The sequence below is a fragment of the Lolium perenne genome, chromosome 1 (genome assembly GCF_019359855.2).
Source record: "Lolium perenne isolate Kyuss_39 chromosome 1, Kyuss_2.0, whole genome shotgun sequence".
Taxonomy (NCBI): domain Eukaryota; kingdom Viridiplantae; phylum Streptophyta; class Magnoliopsida; order Poales; family Poaceae; genus Lolium; species Lolium perenne.
This window is the reverse complement of record NC_067244.2, coordinates 249960554-249979781: the sequence shown is the minus strand read 5'-3', so window position 1 is coordinate 249979781 and position 19228 is coordinate 249960554. Positions and strand designations below refer to the sequence as shown.

General features: G+C 46.4%; 3 protein-coding genes and 1 long non-coding RNA gene across 6 annotated transcripts; all 4 read right to left on the bottom strand.

The window, feature by feature from the left end:
• Positions 1 to 2103: 2103 nt before the first annotated feature.
• LOC127327599 (uncharacterized) lies at positions 2104 to 4510 on the bottom strand. 2 transcript variants are annotated; one of them, XM_051354374.1, is made up of 3 exons: positions 4373 to 4510; positions 4001 to 4093; positions 2104 to 3702 (listed from the first exon to the last, which is right to left on the bottom strand). In XM_051354374.1, exons 1-3 carry the CDS (start codon positions 4395 to 4397, stop codon positions 2480 to 2482), a joined length of 1341 nt encoding a protein of 446 aa, XP_051210334.1. In that variant the 5' UTR covers positions 4398 to 4510; the 3' UTR covers positions 2104 to 2479. The 2 variants fall into 2 exon arrangements, with proteins under 2 accessions (XP_051210334.1, XP_051210335.1); XM_051354375.1 differs by lacking the exon at positions 4001 to 4093.
• A 303-nt stretch (positions 4511 to 4813) lies between these two features.
• Positions 4814 to 9438, bottom strand: LOC139835032 (uncharacterized). Of its 2 annotated transcripts, none has more exons than XR_011750739.1 (3): positions 8268 to 9438; positions 8033 to 8160; positions 4814 to 5517 (listed from the first exon to the last, which is right to left on the bottom strand). It is a non-coding gene; the product is annotated as an uncharacterized lncRNA (long non-coding RNA). The 2 variants fall into 2 exon arrangements; XR_011750738.1 differs by having other exon boundaries at positions 8033 to 8131.
• A 693-nt stretch (positions 9439 to 10131) lies between these two features.
• LOC127327598 (uncharacterized) lies at positions 10132 to 11702 on the bottom strand. Its single transcript, XM_051354373.1, has one exon. The coding sequence runs from the start codon at positions 11615 to 11617 to the stop codon at positions 10370 to 10372; it is 1248 nt and encodes a 415-aa protein (XP_051210333.1). The 5' UTR covers positions 11618 to 11702; the 3' UTR covers positions 10132 to 10369.
• Positions 11703 to 14984: 3282 nt separating this feature from the next.
• Positions 14985 to 17099, bottom strand: LOC127327596 (uncharacterized). Its single transcript, XM_051354372.2, has 2 exons — positions 16934 to 17099; positions 14985 to 16568 (listed from the first exon to the last, which is right to left on the bottom strand). Exon 2 carries the CDS (start codon positions 16561 to 16563, stop codon positions 15358 to 15360), a length of 1206 nt encoding a protein of 401 aa, XP_051210332.1. The 5' UTR covers positions 16564 to 16568; positions 16934 to 17099; the 3' UTR covers positions 14985 to 15357.
• Between the last annotated feature and the right edge of the window lie 2129 nt (positions 17100 to 19228).

Below are 19228 nucleotides of genomic sequence, written 5' to 3'. Positions count from 1 at the left end.
CAGAGCTTCTCCTCTTGGCTTTCGGCCATGGCCGCGCGCATGCAGCAGAGGCAATGCGTGCATGTGCATGGGGAACGCACGTACGACGACTAGCAAGGCGCGTGGACGTACGGAAGCCATGGAGGAATGACCAACCTGGGACGCTCATTCAAGGCGCCCGCGTCGGGAATCTCTCTGCCTCCGGACCTGCCGCTGCCGTGCCAGACGCGACCGTATTCGTATTGATGGAGGAGGCACCAGAGAACGCTGCCTCCGACCTGCAAATGCAACGAGATCATCCATTTCTAGCTTGGGATCGACCAAGTGTTATTTGGATTTAGGAGCGAATCGATTCAAGAACTGGAACTCGCCGTTGAATGTTTTTGGGTGCGCTCTATTTTGTTTTTCGATAAAGGATGCTTACTTTTCATTAGATTCAAAACTTTACAGCATGTTGATGCGATCCACGAGAACCAGCCTCAGCAGCGGCCCACACAGCCGCAAAGAAAGAAGACAAGTAACGAGGGAGAAAATAGTTCATGGCCGCAAATTACACGCATATATTTTAGCATTAAAAATCCTATCATTTATATATAGCCATAGCGACCATAAGATCCACCCGTATTATGATCCTATCCCTGTGATCTATGTTGTGCAACAAATCGCTAAAAGAATCAGCAACCAAGATACAGGCTCGAGGCCACTTGGATGACTGGTCATATACAGTGCGCAAATGTGCATTGGAAGAACAAGTATTTTATATTCTCGTCATGAAGACAAAAGCAACACTTTGTTCTTCATTGCCAATTACGGTTTAATCCTAAGTGGCGCTTTCATATTGCAAATTTGTTTATTATTGATGACTAGGGCATCGAATAGACTAATGCCTTGTCCATAGATTTCACCGAGAATTTATCATTCTCATGTAGATTCCATCGAAATTTGCCGTGGCCACGCGATAGATGGACAAAAGCCAACCCCTCTTGATAAGCATGCCACGTCGCAAGATCGTGCACCAGCTAGATCCTGTCTAATTTGGTAGGGAAGTTCACACAACCATGTGATTGTGTCACCTTTGTTACATGCGCTGTTGTACAAGGCTGAATATTATTTCTGTGGAGAGGCATTTTAAGCCATTAATCCTCCAAAAAACGAATCACTAAACCTTCCTTACCGTGGAAAGATCCATAGGGGAAAAAAGTGTTTTGGGTGTGCATAGATGCTACTACTACTGAGCATGAGTTCACAACTCACACGCTTCCTGTTAACTGGAGAATGAAGAATGGGTGGATACGAACTGATGATCAATTGACAATGTCATGTCAACCAATGAAGCATTGCAGCTAGCGTCAACTGCATGCTAACTACCACAAGGACACCATGGTCTCCGCAAGTACTAAATACTCCCGGGAAACACGGCCAGACAAGTATTGGAAACCGCTTAGCTAGCCGATCCATCTGATCCAGCTCCAAGTTTCTCTTTTCAGATCTACCTCCAAGTTTCTTATACCTTGCACTATTGTGGCACCCACGTACTGGGCTAGTATTACTCCGTAGTCCGTACGTGATACTGTACTACTATTTATTGTATGGTGACATGTAGAGAAATTTATACGAGTATTGAATAAGCAGAGCAGACACGCAGCAAATGCTCTCACGTGCAGTCCAAAACCACACCTACACTTGATTCTACTACCAGTACTATACTCCTCTCTGCTCCATGCGTATGGATCTTTGCATTACAATGTTTCTAAATGGCTTTTCGAAGTAACTACGTGCGTGTTTCAGGTCCATGGTTAATCCACAGCACGGAAACCATTTTTTTTTGAAACTTGATTTCACAGCACGGAAACCATGGTTTGTCAGGTAGCTCATCACGTAGGCATAATGCATGCATGGCAACTTTGATCTATGTCCTCTTCGATCAGCGAAAGGGGCTAAGAAATTGAATCCGACTGCGTAGCTAAAATACTCTGAAGGACTCAATCTACAAGTTCAGTCAAACCTCACAAGCAGCACAACTGCACAGAGTTCATCATCCCAAGTTCAATATGATCACAAGATGGCCACTTGAGCATGAAAAATACTCTAACACTCCTGATTTAGTTGCTGCAGGGTGACAACGACCAACAAACAGTTCTCGCATAAAACAAGAAGATACCACCATATAACTAGGATAACTGACATATAACATCGCTACATTTTTACCATCATTCATCGGTACAGCAAACGTATGCATCTAACAGCCTTCATAGTGGCACCTTAAGTTCAGAACAGCACTGATGCACGCCAATTAACAGAACAATAAAGTTCAGATAAATAACAACACATCATTTTAAGGCTTGTTGGGGAACCGCTGGACAACATACCAACCACCATACATACCAGTCAGATAGATAATCTGTGAGCAGTTTGCAACGATAAGCACTGATTTATAGCACGGTCAGATAGCCTGGAAGAAGCTTGCATAGAAATAAGAAACAACACTATGTGCACCTTCTCATCCGTCCTGAGGGAAGAGCCATGCCGCCAGATCCATCTCCTTGCAGCGCTTCCAGGACATCTTTGGATGACAAGAACGGACCGCGCCAGATCTGATATCGTAGGCGCTGCAAGAACTGTACTCCACATCGTAGAGGTAGTCCACACGGTTCTGCTCGTCATCATCCAAGAACACAATGCGATCGCCCGACAACTCGTTGTACTGGGACACTGACATGGCCCTGGAGCACCTTCGCCCTAGAAACAGCACCTGGTCGCCCCCCACGGTCGACACCTTGACCCAACGTGAATGCTCAAAGTCAGCCTCGAAAACCTCAAACTCGCTCTGTCCAGCAACAACTTCACCGCTGACTCCAGGTTGAACAAACCGGCACCAAATCGCCCTGCGTACCATAAGCAGTGCCCCACACGATTCAACCAGGTAGATCTTCTTGCAGGGAATAATGTGGCCCTCAGGATATGGGTACCATGGATCACCCTTTATCACTTGTCCAATCCGAGAAACTTGTGGATCCCCAGTTCTATGGTCCTCGTTGATGTTCACAACAAGTAGGTTCTCGTCATCAGCGATAGCGTAGAGCTTACCCTGGTAGAATGCCATATCTTCGAACCCCTTACACCGATCGTACGCGCGTACAGACCACGACAAGGCCCCTGGCTGGCACATCAGAATCTGACTGGTGTCTCCAATGCCGACCAGTGCAGCGACAAGGTTTGGCGAGCACAGAATTAGCTTACTTATATGCAGCATCTTTGATTCATTGATATGCAACCATGTGACGTAAGGAGCAGGAACTTTCTCCCCTCCCTCTTCTGCCCATTTAGCAACTGCATTTGGAGGCCGGAGTCGGACACGGGAGAGAGCAGGGAGCGTCACAGTGGCCCTGGAGAAGGGATTGACCAGGAAGCACCCGTCATCGCGCGGAAAGACGAGCCAGCTGCCGCAGACGCTCTTGTACTCAGCGAAACCGCAGCCAGGGAAATGGAACAACTTGCTGTAAGGGTGACTGTAGAAGGTGCCGTCCGGGAGCGCGAGCAGTGGAAGTGGCGGTGGAAGGGGCTGCCTCACAGCGGTGCGCCACTGCGGGCACACAGCGGCGAAGCGGGCGCGGTCGGCATACGCAGGGAGCAGCCCAAGCACCAGGACGGCCAGGTCCATCGGGATTTCCGACCATGATGACGGTGGCTGCAAGTGCGGCTGCGTCTCTTGTGCCATCGGTTCTGCAAACCAGAGCCAAGCAGGCAACAGTATCAGCAAATGATCTGCTAAGCAATTCCCCAAATGTGGTACTGGGTTTTGTTTGGAATTCAGGAATAAATGGTTCAATATCGACAGGAAAGAAATGGCAAGTTTAGAACGGAGTCTTAGATTATTTTAGTAGAATACGAAGGTCTCGCTTTCAGTCTTTGACCATACAATCCTTTTCGTGACAATTTGGATTGCTCTGTGAACTTACTGAGTCACTCATGCATGGAGTTTGGTATTTGGAAAATAGGCAGTTCAAATATGATGGTATACCTACTAAGTTTGGACTTTGGAGTATGAAAGTTAACGGGCCCTCCGAACAATTGCTCACCAAGAACACCCAAACCATGCAGGCTCCAGCTGCCCCTGCAGGCAATGGATTAAAAAGGCACTAATCGTTCTCAAATCCTACTTAAACTCGCCAGGTTACGCAATGCACAATCATGCAGGTTGCCACCACAGACGCGCGCAGAATCACTAAACAGCCAAAGTTACCCCGCGAAGAGGCATTACGTCGAACACTCGGCGTGCGTGGCCAGTGGAAACAACGCCGACAGAGAAGGGAAGAGAGGGGACGTGATCCCCCGGAGGAGAGGACGGCAGAAACTGCGTCTGTAGAAGCAAGAGATGGGTAATAGTACGCACCAGCGCCGTCCCGGTGTTGGTCCATTTGCCGCCCGTACCGCGCCGGCGAGGATGCCGCCCGCTGCTGTTGCGCTTGAACGGGGAGCAGAAGGGTTTCTTGAAGGGAGTGTGACCGACCACTGACCAGGTGTGCAACCGTCCAAGGTCCAGCCAACCTGTATGGGCCAGGCGCTCGCTCACTGCCAAAAAGCCGAAAAGGCCTCCCGAGTCCCGACCATTTCTAAAAATAAAAACAAAATCTCAAAAAAACCATATCAATTCAACGATATGAGTTGGTAATTTTTTTTTACTATCTCTGTCTATAAAGACATAGGACAACACAAATATCAAAGATAATTCAATAGAAAAAAAAGATAATTCAATAGTCTAATTTTTTTCTTCAGTTACAACACCAAGTGTACTTAGGTAAATCTCACTTGCAGCCCTTTTATAACTAGGAAAATCTCACTTGCAGCCCTTACAACTGTCATATCAGCACAAATCAAGGCAAATCTAATGACTAAGAAATTAACTGAGATTTATTAAATCCCAGATGCCGGAGAATTAGCATGCAAAATTACAATCTCTTTGAGCTAATTCAACCATGCAAGGAGGAATCGCACTCACTAGTCACTAACACACCCCCACTCCACGCACAGACTGTCCAAAACTAGCAAGATGATGCGCCACAAAATTTTCTATTTATTTTTCAGACTTTATATAATCCGGCAGGAGAACCAGCAGATCTCTGGTTTCTGAGAGGATAAACAACAAATGTGACTTGCTTGTGTCCTTCATCTTCAGCTTGCTTACTTTCACTTTATTGAATCACAGGGATAGCTGCAACAGGTAACACAACTTTGGTTTCTTCTAAAATTGCAATTGCATCTGCTATGTCAGCTGAATAGCTGATTGACAATACGGTACTCCCCACGCTGAAATCACCTCCTTTCCTTCATGGTCAGCTAGGACAGCATGCCACGTTCCATTATTTTTCTTCATGAGAGAAGACAGCGTCGACATTGAGTTTGTACCAGCCGTCCTGCCCTGTGTACTGGTTTCGTCCAGCCTGTATGTGGTTCCTTTGCTTGATGTGGCATACCATCACCAATTTGCTTCAGTGCTTTCTTCCCATGTCCAGATTAAGCTCTCCATTAATAACCTGCCTAAACGAAAACAAATAGGTTTGGATAAATAAGGCCGGCTGCTCAACACTATGTTCCATTGTCAAGATCGAGTTATTTCTTAGATGCCAGGAGTGCCACCATAAGAACATTAACTTAGATTGTTTGGTCATGTTTTTACCTTCTATAAGAAGGTTCATGCATGGCAGAAATTCAATTCGACACACGGGAGCATATGCTCCTGCCGCCGGAAAAAATATTTTAAAATGTTAAAAAATTCGAATAAAAAATTTCTCGCTTACGTATCGACATTTTACGTGCGCACATCAAGTTTTGCGAAAAACTGATACTTTTTGTGACTTGTATGAAAAAGGCAAACAAAACGTCTCGTGCACAACCCTTTTCTACCGCAAAATTTGACTTTTTGCAGATGACACTCAAAATGTCGGTTTTCTGTGGAACCACTTTCTAAACGTGTAGAATGTTGAAATGTACACACTAAATTTTGTGTTCAAATTTTTCAACATTTTAAAAGTGTTTTTAAAATGAAGTTTAAAAACCGGGAGCATATGCTCCCGGGTGCCAAAACATCACTCCACATGCATGGTCAAATAAAACATTCATGACATCAAATATTTTTTTACACAAGTTGTATTTTTTAAATTTAATTTTGTCAGCGCAAAAATATGCTAGAGTGTTAGCTTATATTTGTTCTAGAAAACCAATTTAAGAAATATTACCTCTCAAATTACATAAATGGATTAATTACTGGTGAAACACATGAAAAACAATAAAAGAAATTAGAAGGAACAAAAATTGAAAGATTAATAAATAATACTCCCTCGGTCTCGTAACTTTAGTCAAAATTCAATGCTTGCTAAGTTTGACCAAATCTATATATAAAAATGCACATGATGATTTACAATAGCAAATCAATATCAACAGATCCATCATAAATTATATTTTCATAATGTATTCAGTCCATATTGTAGTTGTTGATATTCTCTTCTATATATTCGTCAAACTTGGTAAGTTTAGATTTTGACTAAATTTATGCACCATGTATTCCAGGAAGGAGAGAGTGATAATGGATCAAAAAAAAGGATAAAAGGTAGGAAAGTAAAAAAGAAAGACCGAGCAATGAAGCTATTGATAATTCTGTGAAGGCTTCAAAGTACGTGGTACCAGCGAGGCGACGAGGAAATATTATAGGTACTACTGCGAACACTGGTGTTAACAAGGAAAATAGTTTGGACTGCAACAAAAGTACTTGGTTTTGATCAGTCATAGTGAAACTGCAGTACAAAAGGTAGGAAAGTTTACATTTTTAACTTCGGTTTAGTAGGTCTAGCAATAGTGAACAATATAATAATACGAGACCGCCATGCCATAGATAATGCACATTTTTACGATCATTCATCGGCGCAGCAATCGACCCAAGAGTTGAAAATTGATGCAGCTTACAGCTTTTCACAGTAGTATTAAGTAGTAACCACCACAGTAAGTTCAGACAAGCACAAATACAAGGCACTTAGAAGAGTAACGAAGTTCAGATAACTACTACAAAATGTCTTATATTTATTGATAATTCTGTGAAGGCTTCAAAGTACGTGGTACCAGCGAGGCGACGAGGAAATATTATAGCTACTACTGCGAACACTGGTGTTAACAAGGAAAATAGTTTGGACTGCAACATAAGTACTTGAGTTTTGATCAGTCATAGTGAAACTGCAGTACAAATTGTACCGAAGCAGGAGGTAAAGCCCAGGTTTAGAACTCCGTGCAGGTATATAATGGTGGGCCAGATTGCCATTAGCTAGTGTTTTACTTTCCTGCTATACATGGTGTTTTTAAGCTAGCGTCATGGGTTGGCCTGAGATGTAAAAGGGCCAGCCTGCTCGTTTGTTCAGTCCCAGATTATAGCAGTCCAATTAGATGAAGATCCGTGTCAATCAAGTGCTTGCATGCACTTTTGCCACTATATAAAGGCTCATACGACCATGTAACTAGGGCAGACTTCGTTTTTGATGAAGATAAACCGGAAAAACGACAGGATGGTGCGGGGGGCAAGTTCTGTGTGTGAGTTGAGTATCGATCGAGATCTTCTTGGTCAGGAAATTGGAGCATCAACCTCTAATTTTCTGCTGATTCCTAGAGGATCGCCCACATGCTACCTCGCCGTGAGGGTGTCTGTGCAGTTTCCGTTTGGTTTGCATCTCCTATTCTTGCAAACTGGATTAATTACTACTTGTGAAATCAGTTCTGCTTTGGCTGATTGCTGTGGGACTACGAGGGAAGGATTACTGACACAGCTCCTAGCAACTTGATTAAAGATAGCTCTGGTTGCTGCCAGCTGATACTTTTGCACCGTGAAAGACAGGGAACAACACACCGCAGCGTCAACTTGACTAGCTACGCCATATCAGAGGTTGCACGTACTAATGCATTTCACAACCTTGTTTGTACCGGAACCAGTGAACACCATATAAGCCACAGTCAGATAGATAACCTGTGAGCAGCTTGCAAGATAACCTCTGAACAACATCTATAGTATTACCTGGGAGCAACCTGCATAGCAGTAACAGTATAACACCTTCTCATCAGTCCGAGGGAAAAGAATTGCTGCCTGACACATCGCAACGCTTCCAGGAAACCTCTGAATAAACGTTTCGGACATTACAAAACCTATTTCGTGAACAAGGCTTGTAAAAACTAGTTTAACTGCAGTAAAGTGAATCAAAGCACCATGCATATCTTGCAAACATGGGAAGTAGTTAGTTACACACACGTACCTTGAAGAATAACTTGTGTCGGGGGATGTGTAGATAAACTCTATGGGCATCTCACACGGATCAGGATCTGCTCCAGCTTCGGAAGTGGCCTTTCAAAGCTTCATATGGCTTAGCAAGCAGAGCTCAACTCTGCAAGTGTCACACTTATTGCAAGCACATAAAAAACATGGGTGTGCAAGCAGTCGTACCGCACCAACGTACCCTAGACCACCTACCTGATGGAGCTCCTCCCCATGCATCTCGCTGTAGAAATACATATCAAGGACAACGTACAGGTATTATATGAAGTCATCTCGGGGACTACAGACATACGTATATACATACTCAGCTTGCGTAAACAACTAGTGCATGTCTGTACTATTCCTTGTTGATCAGGTAGATGCATGGGAATATATTGCTGCCAAGCATCTGCAGATCGATTTTTTAGTGTGGCTTTCTTATCTGAACTATCTATTGATTTATTTCTTATCTGAATTCTCTAACGACTGTCAGCTACATGTTATGATACCAAGGCTAGCTGCCCCTTGCCGACGTTAGCACCCGCTGGTTAGCTTCATCTGAATACATACTGACAAGTATTCTATAATGCCAAGGAGATATTAATGACAGTACAATATGCAACTGAGGCTACGACTTAACGAGAGTCTAGAGACAAGAGTGTTACCTCGTTGAGCCATCAAAACACGTCTTTAAATCTGTTGCTTCGTAGTTACTTCTATGTACCCCTCTGGTTCAAGTCCAAGCCTGCACCGCAAAACAAAACTTATTCAAGAAGTAAGATTCAGTAGTCATATGCCCGTGAATATAATTCCTGTGCAGCACTAAATCTACCTTGTCACATGAGCCAGGTGCTCATCTAAGCATGCTACTGCATGCATTCACCTGCCATTGGCTGCAGGATACAGCTCAACATATCTTAAGAAAGAACTCACAAATTCTTCAATTATGGGACATAAATTCAGTACATTATGCAGGTCAATGATAATGAGTGAATCTGGATTCAGGCATTGCTGAGAAGCTGAGAAAGTGAGTCTCCTAGCTCCAAGATATTATTTCTAGTAACTCTCTTGACCCCTTTGGTACATTAGCGCACAAAAGTGCATTGCACCCTCAGCAATAACTGTACCAAAATAACCATCATAATTCACTTCAGAGAAAAAAATCATAATACATGACATTGCCAGAAATCTGGAAAACAGGCCTGCACAATACAACTTGTAATCTTCGTGTTGCATTTATGACCTTCCTACTATTTTGCCCAATTTAAGCTTTGACCTCAGTAATAAGCTTAAGAAGTTAAGTGAGGACTTAGGACAAAACAGCTAACTTATTCTGCTTAATATTAAACAGAACATCCCTAACATAACAGAGTCAAAGCAAGTTAATGGGCCTCAATCCTGCATGACGTCATGACTTGTTAGTTTGGTTGCTCAGATAGCTTTAGGATTATCGATATAACTCTATAAGACAATGGACACCTTACAGAATAAGCCTACTTGGCCAGCATTTGGGGAGAGCCGGAGAGACAAAAGAGAGAATGAATGACATGCAGTCCCCTATTGGGTGATGTGGCAGTGACATGGCTAATACTGGGGTTAAATTCAGTCCAAGGGACCAAAACTTGGCAGCAGTCAACAATCGAATGCTATTAAGAGTACAGGGTCCTAAACTGCACCATTTCAACTTTGAGGTTGAAATATGAACTCAGTGCAGAATTTAAGGTTACAAATGGACTTTTTTCCTTTAATGGACCAAAAACATGCTATGATAATCGTCTCGACTGTCAGTTCAAATGCCAAATACATGGATAGATACAACGGAAGCGAGTACAGATGAAACAGCAAAGGAAAAGGAGGTGTGTCCATGTTTAAGATTTGATCCATTGCAGTTTCAGCCATGAGCCACAGACTTCCAGTACAAATATGTTTCGTCAGGTAACCGAAGATAAAACTGAGCTGAAGCCCCATTCTAGCAGCCCAGCATTACAGAAGTGACAAAACAACACACTGCCGTGATTTGCATAGCTATCTGACAAAAGTTGCTACTTCTAGAGTTTGATAGATGAACATTACCAAGACTCCAAGAGACATCACTTGAGTTGTTCACCTACTGGAGTCCTCACCTAATGTGGCCATCTGTTTGCCGAATTCATTGTCAGCCTTCTTGAGGAACACATCCCAGCCACTCCCGTCTCCCCAATCCAGCATATCATACGGCACAGCTGTCATCAATCCTGGCCTCACTGCCCCCTGCTGCATCACCACTCTAAACTCCAGCTCGTCCTCTCCTCGCTGCTCCTCCTCAAGCTCCTCCCACGTAAACAAGAGTGGCAAGGTGTAGCCACCCCAAGGATTGAAATCGATCAGTTTCACCCGTCCATCGGCTCTCACGGACACATCAAACGTGTAATTCTCTGAGGGAAACTGCGGCTCAACTACATCCTCGAAGAAATCCTCAATCTTCGGCTGCACCTCAACCCTCCACCCAGGCAGTGAAGGGTAGTACGCTGAGGGGTCCCTCTGCGACACGCCGACCAGCGTTCGTCCCCGCACAAAGCAGCGGAACTCTGACTCGGGGCGGAGGCCCGGGTACCACTTGCGGAGCGCGAGGTAGTACTGGAACCCATCGTCCACCCAGGTGTCATCGCTGCTGCTGCTTTCTGAGACATCACTGTCCGCTGCAGCAGCGGCATGCTTGCCGCCCTCGTTGTGAGTCACGCTGGGATCATGGAGAGAACCAGAACCGTTGCTACCGATGCCGCCATTTGGTGGAGCAGTTTCCTCGGCAGCATTCCGTCGAACGCCATCCGCGCGAAGGAAGTCGTGGCAGGAGGAGCGCGCGGAGGCGAGGTCGTGCGCGACGCAGTCGGAGGCGCGGAGCAGCATGGCGACCTCGGCGAAGCAGGTGCAGCGCGCGGTGGCGTCGGCGGCCATGAAGACGGCGTCCTTGGGCGCGCTCCAGTTGAGCTTGGGGAGCGCGGCGCCGCCGAGCTCGGCGATGGCGGCGTCGACGGCGGCCTCGAGGTCCGGGAAGGCGGGGCGGAGCGGGTTCTCGTCGTCGGCGTCGTCGTAGGAGCCGAAGATGAGGTCGGAGGTGTGGCGGTCGAGGAGGGAGACGGGGTCCGGGAGGTGGGCGTGGATCGGCGGGAAGGGGGTGCGGCCGGAAGTGGTCGCCGGGAGGAGGAAGGGGAGAGGGCTGTCGGGGGCGTCGGGGTCGGGGTAGGCGGGCTTCCCGGCGAGGTAGCGGAGGAAGGCGGCGGGGAGCGGGATGATGAGGGTGGGGACGGTGTGGCGGCGGAACGGCGGGTACCACTCCTGGATCTGGCAGCGGAGCAGCTCTTCCAGCAGCATCTCCGGCGCCTCCTCGCGGCGGCGCTGGTCCTTGTCGCCGCCGTGCGCTGCGCTCGTGTTCGCGTTTTCGTTTCTGGGTGTCGGGTGTGTAATTCAATTACTCGAAACACTGACCTTTGTTTGCATTACTAAAATACACATGGCCCTGATTTCAAAAAAAAAATACACATGGACCTTCAGAAATCTGAGATGTCTCAAAAATTAAAATAAAAAAAGGAAGGTCCAGTCCACAAATTATGCTAGTAAAAAAATATCCCTCGCCGACTTCAAACGTGTGCTGACCTCTGTAAAGAAATCGTGATTCTCCACCATTATAGAGGTGACCATAAACGGAAAATACGGTACATCTGTACATAACCTTCAAAAGTAAACAATTTTTTCATTAATTTTTTTGTCATTTCTACACAGCCATAACGAACATAAAACGGAAAGCGTTCCCACCCTAATAAGCGTTCTACACCTGAGATCAATAACATGAAACCAATTACCGAAAATATTGGCGACACTAGGATACAGATTAGAATCTACTTGGATGATTGACCATATAGTTCTAGCAAAGCGGCATTGGAGAATTAGTGTTTTATCGTCTAATTTTGCTGACTGCTTCCATGACAATTACGCTTACCAAGATTCTTGTTATTATCAACTTATATTAGATTGGATAATCACATTGTATAGCGAGCGTGCGAAAATTTTCTCGTTAAGATGTAAGTTCCAACGAAATTCATCGGGGTCCTACCGAAAGTTGAAATAGATTCCAAATGATGAAGAACAATTCAATTCCTATATGACGCCCCACGTCTTTTGGACTGGCAGGCCGGCCCAGTAAGTCGGGGCCCAGATTAATTGATGAACTGTGGCTAGGAAACGAACGACTGAAGGAGCAAATGAAGCTAGCGCTCTGTTTTTCAGCGCCGACGTTGGGATCGATCGAGTGATTTTAGGTTCTGGAACTGGGAGTTCTAGCTGCTTGGGGGTCCACCGAAGAACTGGAACTGCATGTTCAGTGTTTTTAGGTGCGAATAGATACTAGATACTGAACATGAGTCCACCAGCTTCCTGTTAGTTAGTAATTGGAAACTGAAGCATGGATGGCTGGATATGATACAACTGATGATCAATTGGTTGGTCATGTGCCCATGTGTTAGCATGGGCCTGGGCCTGTTAGTATTAGGGTTTGCTTAGGGATCAAGTAAGCCTTGTTTGGAAGTCAAGTAAACCTCTCTATATATGGAGAGGAGATGTATCAATCTAATCAAGCAAGAATTAAGAAAGAAATCCCTTCCCTCTTGCCACCGGCCGTGGGCAAGGTCCGCGGCCGGCCCTCTCACGCCATCCCTCAAGCAGCACCATAACACTTGGTATCAGCTTTCCCGGGTTCGATCATGTTCAGCCCTCCACCGAGTTCTTCCCACCCGCCACCGCCGCACTCCGACGTTCCCGCCGTTCTCTCCCCGGCGGAGATCACCGTAGCCCTCCGCGATCTCACCGCTGCTGTCCAGGAGATCTGCCTCTTCCTGGCCGGTCCCTACGGGCCGCCGCCGGCGGCGGCGCTGCTGCCGTGGCAGCCGACGCACCAGGCGGCCTCCGCCGCGATCGCCGGGCCGCTGCAGCCGACGCTGCTGATATCATCGCCGCCACCCGACGCGGGGCTGCTGCAGTCCCCGCTGCCGCTGCCCACCATCTCTGGGCCGGGCCCTACCTCGGTGCCGAGGGTCCCTCTTCTCCAGCAGCCGGCCGCTTTCTTCCCCACCGGGACGCTGCTGCAGCAACAGCAGCAGTTGCCGCCGCCACCAACGCCGCTGCTGCAGCTGCTGTCCTCACCGACGATGTCCCTGCCGTTCGGTGGGCAGCTGCTGCTATCGCCACCAACACCGCAGCAGCGGCTGCTGCCACCACCGACGCCGTCCCTGCCTTTCGGCGGTGTGGAGCGACCTTGGCCCCGGGCTCTACATCGACACCGCCCGGGATGCCCTTCCACCAGGTCTGTTTCCCTCTGTCATCGTCACCGTCACCGCTTCCGGCTTGGATCGCTATAAGCCACATGTCAGCGGCGGTGAGGCTGCAGGCTGCTGCGCGCGGCCTCCTAGTGCGTCGGCGTGTGCGGGAGATGCGTGATCTGCAGCTGCAGCTCCTCCAAGTTGCGTTTCGTTGCGCAACGAACCTCGATCTCGTCCGTTGCGTCGGGGATCTTGGGCGTGCGGTTTCCCCCACGGGCGGCGGACATGCTGTTTTTCCCGCGGGCAGCAACCTCCAAGTCCGCGACATCGACAGTCAGCTGGTGGGGAGAAGACATGGTGTCACCGACAGAAGCGCACCGCGTAGCACCACTGCATTTCGCCGCCGGCCGCCGCGAGGGCTCCCTTGGTCCCGATGGTGTCCTTGGGATCCAGGGGCTGCAAACGCACAAGTTCGGCGGGGGGAGGATTCTCGCCTTATCGTTCGGAGTCAAAAATAAAGAGTCAGAGTCTCATTCGGGTTAGCTTATTTCAGGTCAATACAATAGGCCGAGATGTAAAAGGCTTGTTTTTTAGGCGTTAGGTTTGTGTGGGGTCGAATCATCGTTAGGTTGCAGCTCGAGGACGAGATGCATGTTCAGGTGGGGTGTAGTGTTAGAGTACGTCATGGGCCTAGGCCCGTTAGTCTTAGGGTTTGCTTAGGGATCAAGTAAGCTTTGCTTGGGAGTCAAGTAAACCTCTCTATATATGGAGAGGAGATGTATCAATCTAATCAAGCAAGAATTAAGAAGGAAATCCCTTCCCTTTTGCCCGGCCGTGGGCAAAAGGCCCCCGACCGGCCTTCTCGCGCCCTCGCAGCCCTCTCTCTCCCCCCAAACCCTAGCAGCCACATAACACCATATACTGAACAAAAACAATATGGTACGGAGACATGTAGAGAAAGAAAACTAAACTAGTAGTATGAAATAAGCACCAAATGCTCTCACATGCAGTCCAAATCCACACCTACACTTCATTCGACTCCTAGTACATATCAATCTTTGCATCTACACGGTTCCGAGTTAACTAGGAGTACATGCGTCCGCGGTCCATGGTTAATCCACCGCCCGCAAAACATGGATTGTCAGGTTGGCTGACCACGTATGAATGGCAAGTTTGATTTATACCGACTTTTTCTTTTCGAATTGATTTATGTCGAATTAACTTCGAATGCACAGATAAAATACTCTGAAGAACTGACTGAAACTAAAAGTTCAGTCAAACCACACAAGCAGCACAAGTGCACACGGTTCATCACAAGTTAGATATGATCACAACATGGCAGCTTGAGCATGGAACAATCTAACACTCCAAAGTTGCTTGCTACAGGGTGAAAAATAAAGATCACCATACAGTTCTTGCAAAAAAGATAACAGACAGATAAAGAGCGAGGGATACATCCATACGACATTCATCGGCACAACAATCGCCACAAGAGTTGAAAACGGATGCAGCTAACAGCTTTCACAGTAGTAGCAAGTACTAACCACCACAATAAGTTCAGACAAACACTGATGCACGGCACTTAACAGATTAACAAAGTTCAGATAAATACACTACTGATGCATCTCACGGCTTGTTAGCGGTTACCACCGAACACCATACCACCATAGTCAGAGAGATAACAACATGTGAGCAGCTTGCAAAATAACCACTTAACATTCAACATCTATGCCGTTTTCAGATAAGCTGGGACTGGGAGCAGCATGAATAGAAATATCAGACTAGCAGTATAACTCCTTCTCACCGGTCCTGAGGGAAGAGCCATGCTGCCAGATGCATATCACCGCCACGCTTCCAGTATATGCCTGGATAGCCTGAAGTGACACAGGTCACACAGTGGAATCTCAAGTGATAGGTGCTGACACAACTGTTCTCGTCCTCATAGTCATAGTCATCCAACTCGTCGTCATCCAAGAACAAGATTTTATCACCTGGGAAGTCATACTGAGACACAGATACAGCCCTGGAGCACCGCCCTAGAAAGAGCACCTGGTCATCCCCAACGGTCGTCACCTTGTCCCAACGTGAATGCTCAAAGTCAGCCTTGAAAACCTCAAACACGCTCTGTCCAGCAACAAGCTTACTACCTGATTCTCCAGTAACCCGGCACCAAATCGCCCTGCGTACCATCAGCAACGCCCCACATGATTCAACCAGGTAGAGCTTCTTCATTGGCGTAGTGTCGTCGTCTTCATACAGAACTGAATACCAAGGATCACCCTTAATGACCGTACCAATCTTTGAAACCTGCGGATCGCCAGTCTTATGGTCCTCGCTGATGTTCACCACAAGGAGGTTTTCGTTATCAGCAATGGCGTACAGCTTGCCCTGGTAGAACGCCATGTCTTCGAACGTCTTACACCTATCGTACGCGCGTACTGACCACGACAAGGCCCCTGGCTGGCACATTAGAATCTGAGTGGTATCTCTGAAGCCAACAAACGCCGCAACAAGGTTTGGCGAGCACACGATTAGCTTACTTATGTGCAGATTGTTTGATCCTCTGATATGCATCCATGTGACGTCGACCGCTTTATCTGAATCTGTCCGTTCAGCGACCGCATTGGGAGGCCGGAGACGGACGCACGAGAGAGCAGGTAGCGTCACGGTGGCCCTGGAGAAGGGGTCGACCAGGAAGCACCCGTCGTCGCGGGGGAAGACGAGCCAGTTCCCGCAGACGCTCTGGTACCCAGCGAAGCCACAGCCAGGGAAGCGGAAGGGCTTGGTGTAGGGGGGGCTGTAGAAGGTGCCGTTGGGGAGAGCAAGCAGCGGCAGCGGCGGAGGAAGGGGCAGCCTCGCGGCGGCACGCCACTGCGGGCACACCGCGGCGAAGCAGGCACGGTCAACGTACGCGGGGAGCAGGCGGAGCACCAGGACGGCCAGGTCTTGTGGGATGGCCGACCAGGAAGGCGGTGGCTGCAAGTGCGGGTGCGTCTCCGGCGCCATCAGTCCTGCAAACAAAAGCCAAGTAGGCAACATTATCAGTCGAATGATCATCCTACGTTCCGTCGAACATTCCGTGTGCACGGCCAGTCGAAACAGCGCTGACAGAGACAGCAAGAGAGAAGCCATTCCTCAGAGGAGAGCAAGGTGGAACTGCGTATGGAGGAGCAAAATGCAGGTGAAACATAACAGCATTTTTCCCAGCGCAGAGGCAATTGGTCGAACACCTGCCGAGCGTGGCCAGCGGAGGCGGCAGCAGCAGACGACTCAACCCCCAGCGGCTAGCGCAACCAGTTGCCAACCACCCAGAGGAGCCAAGAACCGCGGCGGGAGCGAGCAGGAGGGGAAGGCCGGAGAGGGAAAAGGCGGGTACCTAGAGAGATCAGCGCCGTCCCGGTGTCGGATTTGCCGTCCGCGCCGCCGGTAGGTTGGCCGCTGCTGTGGTGCGGGAGTGGATAGTGGAGTGTGCCTGCCCGAACGGATCATGTAAACTGTAAAGTGAACCAAGTGGTGCAGCCCAGGTCGCCCAGTCAAGCCTCGAGCTTCTTGCCTCCCCCAAGGTAAAATTGGGCCGCTGAAAAAAATGGTGACAGAATATTATGTATGTTGATATATTCTTCTAAATTTTGATCAAACTTTATTTGGTTTAACTTTTCAAAAAAAAGCCTTAATTTTTGAAACAAAGGTAGTATAAAATGCTTTAGCTAAACAGTTTTCCCTAGTGCGCATTTTTGAAACAAAGGTAGTATAAATTTCGAAGTTGAGCAATTTTCAAATCTGAGCATTTTTAAAATTTGAACTTTTTTCAAATCTGAACATTTTTCGAGATTGAACATTTTCAAATTTGATCATTTTTTTAAAACTGAACATTTTTCAAAATTAAACATTTTTCGTAAACAAACTTGTTTTGTAAAAACCAAAAAAATCCAGGCAGAAACTAATAAACTTGGAAAGAAACCTAACATCGGAAAATCGACCAAACTAGACTAAAAGTCGAACCATTCTATGGGCCAGGCCCATCCCACCGTGCCGGGGTGTGCGGCAGCCGGTAATCACCGACCTAGTCGGTGTATAGGGATTTTTTTAGCTAGTCCCTTTTATTAGTACCTTGATCCATTAACAGGGCCAGCCCACAGGCCGGGGGGTGGGGGTGGGTTATAGCATAGGCATTAATCTTTATCGGTAATACCATATTTCTGGAAAATAAGTAATTATATTTTGAGGCCTAAGTGCAGGGCCTAGTTCTAATTAAGTATTCTCATTATGATATTATTATTTGTTATCTTCAAAAAATATTAAATATCTATAAAAGCCCCATTCAATTGTAAGATCAAGACCGCACCACAAATCTTGTATCACATCGCAGCAAACAAAGTTGATCGATGATGCCGAATTTAGATACATCGTTAGTCTCTCTCTCTAATGGGAGTTCTCCTAGATGTAGTTAAAGCAAAGGTAACTAAATTTACATTTTTAATATTATGCACTTTTTTCTGTAAAACTTTCATGAAAAGTTGTGTATATAGAGGTATCATGTATCATGATAAGCCTAGCAAGTCAAGTTGTGTGTACGCCAAATTTGGAGGATTCATAATATTTTTATGATAGTTAGTTGTTAGTAATTTTCAATATATATATATATATATATATATATATATATATATATATATATAATGAATGCATTATCGGATTTTTGTGGAACATATTCTAACTTGTAAGACACATCTAGCCACAAAAAATGGTAGAGAGTCCAGCAAACGGTCCAATTTATACTCTAAAAAGTTCTAGAAACAATCTTATTTAATCCTACACTAGAAATCTCCCTATTAAGATATTTGTTAGAATATACACAATATATATATCTACCAAACTATTAAAGTTATTTTAAAATTAATGCAAATGCAAAAAATAAGGATGTGTACATTTTTCACGTAGAAAATAACATAGTTTTGTTACAAAATAAATTTGTTTAGCACAAGATAAGTCTAATAATTAATAACATTGCAACTAAAATGATACAATTAACATTAGAAACATTTAATATTTTGTTAACTATGCTGAATGACTAATGGGAAAAGTGTATAGCAAAATAAGTTATACCCCTCCGGTCTTTTTTAACCGACTCGAATTTAATACAACTTTGTACTAAATCCGAGTCATTAAATAGGACCGGAGGGAGTACATGAGTATAAATTTTAGTGTAAATTATATGTATTTAACTATCCCTATGTCCAAACATTATTTGGAGGTTCTGTCCCTTAATGGCTAAGCCAACAATCTGCTTATGTGGAGCTAATTGCAATCGAGGATGAAGATCATCATTCTTGTGCAACGACACACACATGGAATGGTGTGCGACGTCCACAATTTTCGTGCCATGCCCACAAAATATTTTGCTCCACGTGCCTTAACGATCTCTGCTCACGCGCATGCCCAAGTCACATGCTTCATCAGGCGTTGCTCCGATCATCGTCAGGGTTTACCACTTGGAGTCCGGGTGGATAGCTGTGACGGCAGCGGATGGTCCTTGTCATGTTAGCCTTAGTGTTCATTACCTGTGCTCAAGTTCGCGTCGCATCATGCATCATCTATACGGAAATGGAAAAATAACCATAGCAGATCCATATCTACCTCAGGTGCTGGAGAGACATGCCTGGCTTTGAAGCCC

Excerpts from the sequence above, each read along its gene's own strand:
- LOC127327598 (XM_051354373.1), bottom strand. The coding sequence starts at position 11,617 with ATGCTGCTGGAAGAGCTGCTCCGCTGCCAGATCCAGGAGTGGTACCCG.
- LOC127327596 (XM_051354372.2), bottom strand. The coding sequence starts at position 16,563 with ATGGCGCCGGAGACGCACCCGCACTTGCAGCCACCGCCTTCCTGGTCG.
- LOC127327599 (XM_051354374.1), bottom strand. The coding sequence starts at position 4,397 with ATGGACCAACACCGGGACGGCGCTG. Across the intron at positions 4,094-4,372 it reads CCAACACCGGGACGGCGCTG|GGGCAGCTGGAGCCTGCATG; the intron begins GTGCGTACTATT and ends CATTGCCTGCAG. Across the intron at positions 3,703-4,000 it reads CCAAAGTCCAAACTTAGTAG|AACCGATGGCACAAGAGACG; the intron begins GTATACCATCAT and ends TCTGGTTTGCAG.